This window comes from Notothenia coriiceps, unplaced genomic scaffold (assembly GCF_000735185.1).
Source record: "Notothenia coriiceps isolate Sejong01 unplaced genomic scaffold, NC01 NC01_scaffold00037246, whole genome shotgun sequence".
Classification (NCBI taxonomy): Eukaryota; Metazoa; Chordata; class Actinopteri; order Perciformes; family Nototheniidae; genus Notothenia; species Notothenia coriiceps.
In genome coordinates this window covers 9,336,018-9,342,919 of record NW_011369947.1, presented here as the reverse complement: position 1 = coordinate 9,342,919, position 6,902 = coordinate 9,336,018, and the positions used below count along the sequence as shown (strand labels likewise).

The 6,902-nt window shown below is 40.5% G+C and overlaps 2 protein-coding genes across 4 annotated transcripts in view; one reads left to right on the top strand and one right to left on the bottom strand.

Moving 5' to 3' along the window:
* Positions 1 to 6,902, top strand: part of sirt3 (sirtuin 3) — a 31,197-nt gene that overhangs the window by 18,235 nt on the left and 6,060 nt on the right. The window lies entirely within an intron of this gene.
* znf319a (zinc finger protein 319a) lies at positions 3,706 to 6,582 on the bottom strand. Its single transcript, XM_010794734.1, has one exon. The coding sequence runs from the start codon at positions 6,565 to 6,567 to the stop codon at positions 4,807 to 4,809; it is 1,761 nt and encodes a 586-aa protein (XP_010793036.1). The 5' UTR covers positions 6,568 to 6,582; the 3' UTR covers positions 3,706 to 4,806.

Here is a 6,902-nt window from a genome sequence, read left to right as displayed (position 1 = left end):
CCCCCCCAAGGCAGCACCCCCCCAAAGCAGTAAACCTAGGGGAAACACAGAATGTTGTTCTCTTTGCTGTTACATTGTAAATGTACCTGCTTTGCAATGAATAAAGGATTTCACAAAGAACAGAGATTTAAAATGAAAAAATAGGCACTGATTCAATTTAGATTATTTACAAATCAATCAACTCATCATTGCAGCTCTACAGTGTTATACTCCACATGCTTTGAGCTGTAAAAATTAGCATGAGAGTAACACTAATTGACGATTTAAAGATTGGGATTTGTTCAAATTAAAAAAGAAAGATTTCACTACCTTTTCTCAATGAAGACCACAGTAGAGTGAGTGTAGACCAAAAACGACCACCTTTTGACTTGTTAAACCTGGACTAGATTAACATGGAGACCCTACAGAGTGCTGCAAACCCAGAGCAGTATTTTTGGAACTGTCTGTCTTTTGCTTTTTTTCTGATCAGGCTAAAATCAGACAAGGTCAACCTGAAAAACCACTGCAACTAAACAAGGAGACCTTGTACACAGAACAAACATCCAGTTGGTGACACAATGTATTGTCAGGTTGTGTAACCCTCCAAGAACACAGCTTCCCCATGCTCCCAGACTATTTTATCAGTCCTCTTATAAGATAACAAAAATAAATGGTAATGTCACTGCTTTTTCAAAACCAATACCATCTTAACTTTAAACCTAAAACACTGTACTGAAAGGTGTTGAACCTGTACTTGATACAAGAGGAATTCTTAACTCTTTATGCACAGGTTCCAATTTAAGATAGTGACGCTTTTATTCTATTTTTTATTTAAGGAAAAAGACAAGGGCAATCTCCAACTAAAATATCTCTGAATTGACATAGCTCTCAACAAATGTATTTTGAGTTGGTCATTTAACATTCAACATTTAGAATCATTTATTTTATTTCCATTTGACTATCTTTGTGTATACAGACCACAACCGAACAAATAACCCTATTCTTACACATAAATATGAACACCTAGTTTCAGAATGGGAACGGTTTATTATCAGAAGGAAAACCCCCAACAATGCCAGATAATTCGTAAATCTGGATGGATTAAAAAAGAACCGTTAGATTTGTGATTAATCCTATTTTTAAAAAGAGAAAATCTATCGTTTTTTCTCATCAAACCTGGACAGGGTTAACAATTATATTCAATAAAACGGTTTAAATCTCCTTTTCATATCGTCAATACATTTTCTCTATCCACATCACAACAACCCAGGGTTAGACAAAGTATTACTGCAACAGACAAACATAAATGCAATTCAGTTTAAAACCTAGGTTTAGGTTTGTCGAAGCTTTAAATACCTCAACGAAAAACAGAAAAGGTGTGATTTCACATAATTTTCTCGTTTGGATCACTTTAGACCAGGCCTAGCTTTAGTGGAAACCAGGTATTTGAACTTGTAAAACCTAAACTAGATCAGCTTAGAGACCCTTTACTATAATGAATTATGGTAAACCCATGTCTTATTTAGTTTGCCCCTAACCCAGACAACAATTTAATGTAACTACCTTTAGTTAACGTTACATTAAACTGTGTGGACCCCGTCACGACACGGGCTCTCCGGGGCCTTTTTCACCGGCAAAACAGGTGAAATGTGCACTTAAATAAGAGATTACTTAACAAAAATAATCTTGGTTAGCGTCGAGTTATCCTAAAATGTAGACATATCTGTGAGGACTTACACCATTTGCGATATTTCATCCTACGCTAACTAGCTAGTTACGGTGACCTAGGCTAGCTTACTTAGCAAAACAGAAAATCAAAAAATGTAAACCTTGAACGAGAAATACACTATCATACAAACTGTAATGGATTTTAAGGTCAAATAGACACGTATAAACTACAAACTACTCATTAGTGTCGACATTTGATAAAATGTGAGATCAATAACGGGGGCTAAAGTTAGCCAGCTAACCTCGTCGTAGAAATATCCGAGCTCACAGGAAGTCCGCCCGACATGAACGTTAGCTCGTTAGCACCTCGTTAGCCGTGCGTTGCACTCCGTACAGCTGGTGCAGCAGCTCCAGGTTTGACGACAGTGATAATGTGTGTGTATATCAGCAGTTTCGGTGATATATTAATTTCCTCGGATGGGTGGTGGAGGTACATTTAGCAGCGGTTCGTTAGCAGAACCAGGATGCTCTTCCCTCTTGCGGTAAACATCACCCGGATGTGAATCAAAAGCTCAATGACCCGACAATGCAACAAAAAAAGAAGCAATTAAACATACCTTGGAAATAATAATAATACCAAAAAAAGAGAAACGATTTTTCGTAAGAATGTATTTAGATCAAGATGTATATCTAAAGATGTAGATGCGCCACTACTTTTTGAAAGAAAAAAAACATATATAAATATAAGAGCAAACAACACAACACGAACAAGGTGTTAAAAATACTTTTAAAGCTGGACACACATTAAAAAAAAGATTAGGTGTTCCTACTCATAATAGGATTAGTGAAACTGTACATAAATGCTAAGTAAATTATTTGATCTCTTAATTACTTTAAATTTAAAGGAATTCAATAATATATATATATATATATATATATATATTCATTGAATCACGTTTTATGCTCTGATCATTTGTCAATCAATATTGATATATTAAATAATATATTATTGATTGATAAATGACCAGAGCATAAAACGTGATTATTGACATCTTGAAATGTTAAGTTTTGGAGAATAGTTTAAGTTTTGGATGATCACACCTTTAACAAGAAGTTGTGATCAAATATTTGATAGTGCCTCTAAAAGATGTTTTTCTTAGAAATAAAAAGAAGTGTCCATAAACAATCTAAGAGCTTGCTGATTATGAAATCAAATATTCTTTGTTGTTGTGATGACTTTTATCTGTCTGATATCAACAGAAATTCAGCAAATTCTTCAATTGATCAGGACCTGGCCATTGTCTGTACTCGCCAATTCTTATTCTTAATATTTTATTACGATATCTACAATTAGCCTACATTCATTTATTCACCAAGGCAGCAGCAATCTAAATGATTGATTCATATGTATTTTGCTAATCAATCGAAGACATAATTTTACTATATTCTAAAAATGTTTTTGTCAGTAGATAGGGATTTTATGAGAAAATAATATTGCATATAAAGTGAAAATAATGTATACCTTATGATGAAAGTAGGCATCTCTAATTGAAATCATCATACTATACATGTTGTAGAATTGGCTGTGATGGAAAAAATGTACACCTTTTTTTTTTAATAAGGGTGGTTTATTTTAATTGTCTGTATACAGTATGAACAGGAGTCTATATTGATATCCTTATGTGTAAATCCAACGCTTCATTAAACTCGTTCACCTCCCAACAGGAAGTTTTGAAGCAGACCCACCAGGACTTCAACCATGGCACAACCACACAGTCCCATCCCACCCCTCCCCGCTGTATTTCCCTTTCTCCTTGATTTGTAAACCTCAAAAACCTTCTATTAAATATACTGCAAAGCTTGTGAATATAAAAATCCACACAGTAAACCAAAGTACACAAATGTTTTACCTTATGACCGACATAAACCAACACATGATTCGTAACTTTGAGGCTACTCGTATTTATCTGCTGAACGTCTGGGGCTAGGATCCCATGAGGATGTTCCAAGGCAAATTCTTAAAAAACTTAAAAAATAATATTACTTTTGTTAAATCTATCGCACAGTAACTAATGCAGCTAGTTTGTGGCAAGTGAGTTATATAATGCTTTAAAGTCTTGTCGGGTTAAATCTTCCGATAATCCATGTGGAATTGAAACTAAAATGTCTTGCAAAATACTGCAAGCTCATTCATAGTGAATACAAAAGCAGGTAACATAAGCACTATACAGTTTTCAATGTTTACATAAGCTTATACACACAATCTATAATATAACAGAGTAGACTATGCCATGAATCAGTAGTCATAAATATTACATTGTGCATATTCTATTGCACATGTCAAGTGTTTGTATGACATGAAAGGTATGGGTTAGTTACCTATATGTCGTTTGTTTTAATACAAAGATGCAACAACACAGAGTTCATAGGACACGGGCTATACATTTTCACAAATCCACTTTTTTTCTTCTTCATAGGATGTTTTCCTAAATAAACCAAACCTATAATACAACAGTGATATTAAAGTGTGATAAATATGCATGCACAAACAGATGATACTACCTAAGATCTAATATGTGAAAAGATACTGCTGCACAAGCCAGCCGCTGTATACGGATGGGAGGGAATTATCGGCTAAAACTGGACGTGACGTCAAGAAAAAAAACACAGAATGAATCGGTGCAAAAAGGCACATGGATCTCAGAGGAGCTTAGACACACACACACACACACACACACACACACACACACACACACACACACACACACACACACACACACACACACACACACACACACACACACACACACACACACTGTCTGGAAGGTCTTTTCATCATTCTCAACAACAGAATTAACAGTTACAAAACAGACGATCACGTGCAACCACAGAATAATGTCCCGCACAAAACAAAACCCAGATCTTACCATATTGTTACACCTTTTTCATTCGTTTTTTTCCATGTGTTCCAAAATAAGACGGTTATTGACGATGAATAAACAACAAAGAATGAGGATGAATTCAGTCATGACTCAACAAAAACATTAAACTAATTAATGGTTCTTTGTTATACACTACAAATGGGGGAGCGGAGGCTGGCATAAGTTCCTTCGAGGGTGAATGTCATGTTTGCTCCCCAGGACTGTAGAGCAGTTCAGTTCATGGGATGCATTGTGCTTCAGGGAAACTCTCCCCCTCAGCAGTGTGCTGGACTGTGTGCTCCTGCAGTGCTGTGAGGTCAACAAAACGCTCCCCGCACCACACACACTTAAACTGTGTCTCCCGCGAGTGCACGCTCTGGTGCTTGGCCAGGTGCTCGCGTTGCTTGAAGCTCTTGTCACAGCTGGCGCATTTGAAAGGCTTCTCCCCTGTGTGAACTCGGCGGTGGCGCTGCAGCTCGGAAGAGTACCTGAAGCGTTTTTCACAGTCGGGACATTTCAGCGGCTTCTCGCGGGTCGGGTCACAGCGGTGCTGAACAAACTCGGAGGAAGACACAAAGCGCTTGTCGCACAGGGAGCATTTCAGCGGCTTCTCTGTGCAGTGAGAGTTCTGGTGGCGCTGCAGCGTTGAATTCTTTTTGTAACCTTTGCCACACACCTCGCACTTGTAGGGCTTCTCGACCTCCCCGCCACATTTGTGCCTTAGCAGTTCTCCTGACTGGCTGAAAGACTTCTGGCAGGACGCACACTTGAACAGACTTTCCATGCCGTGAACCTGCTGGTGGTAAAGCAGGTGGGATGGCTGGAGGAACCCCTTGTCACAGAGGTTACACTTGAAGGGGCGATCAGCTGGATTTTTGTGTGTGCGTCGGTGGCGTACGAGAGCGTACTGCTGTTTGAAGCTCATCTGACACTCCTCGCACTGGAAAGGTCGCTCCTCTGAGTGCGTGCGTTCATGCTGCCGCAGATCAGATGGGCGTTTGAAGCTTTTTCCACAAGAACCACAGCGGAAAGGTCTCTCCCCTTCCGGCTGGCACTGATGGTGCAGGAGCTCCGATGACTCCTTAAAGTGCATTTCACACAAATTGCACTTGAAGAGGTGCTCGCCTGAATGAGCGTACATGTGCCGCACGAGGTGAGAGCGGTGCTTAAAGCTTTTCTCGCACACGGCACATTTGTACGGCCGCTCGGAGCTGTGTGTCCGCTGGTGGTGCGCTAGATGAGAAGACTGGCTGAAACTTTTATCACAAGTGTCACATTTATATGGCTTTTCACCGGTGTGCACTCTCTCGTGGCGGGTTAGCTCTGACAAATGCCTGAAGGACTTATGGCACACTGAGCACTTATATGGTCGGTCTGGTGCAGAGGCCTCAAAGGAAGGAGGAGACGAGGCACTGATTGCTGCACCGTCACTGGACGTCTCACCAGTGGAGGGCTGCTGGGGGTTGGCAGCTGACGAGGTTGGTGAGTTATTTCCAGAACCTGGCCGGTATGTTTTCTCACAGATGGAGCATTTCATTGGGTTGTTTCCATTGCCGTGCGAGTTGTGATGCTGGGCCAGCGAGGTGAGCAGAGAGAAGCCCATCTTGCAGACACCGCACACAAAAGGCTTCTGCTCCACCTGCACACACTGATGCTCCAGCAAGTCCGTAGCCTGGCTAAAGATCTTCATACACTGGGTACACTGGAAGGATCGGTCTTGGTTCACCATGCACTGGTGCTCATGAGGGTTGGCCAGGTGAGAGATGTCATGGCCACAGGCTCCACACTTGTGCCCTCTCTCGCCCCCTACCTGTAAGGAGGGCTGCTGGGCTTGAACAGTAAGTTGCTGGCCGTGCTGGGGTTGTTGTTGCATGGAGGCATCTTGCTGCAGGACCACTCCATACACTGTGCAGCCCAGAGAGTTTTCCGTTCCCGGGGGGAGTGTGTGCACAACCGAAGGTGGAGCCACTGCATGTTGCTGCTGCCACGCCTCCGTCATCCTTCAAATTCGCAGCTCTCAGGAGATGAAGGGTGTTTCAGTGCTGAACTGAAGAGGGTGGATGTGTTTTAATAAATGGTAGCCAGCACACTGAGAGGCTGAGTGCTATATCTGCCCTTAAAAACGTCGTTTAAGGTTTTAATACCTAAAGGAAAAAAAAACATACAGAGAAATTACTAAGTTGAATTTTCTTCCAAATTATTGCAATGAGTACATACAATCAGTTCTGGGTCTGAGTATGAAATGCAGGGCTGATAAGCTGCCAGTTTACATTACAATGATATATTATAAATAGCTCATTCATAACGTGTGTTTACATTTCATCCAGAGGAGGT

Coding starts and splice junctions, on each gene's coding strand:
- znf319a (XM_010794734.1), bottom strand. CDS start 6,567: ATGACGGAGGCGTGGCAGCAGCAACATGCAGTGGCTCCACCTTCGGTT.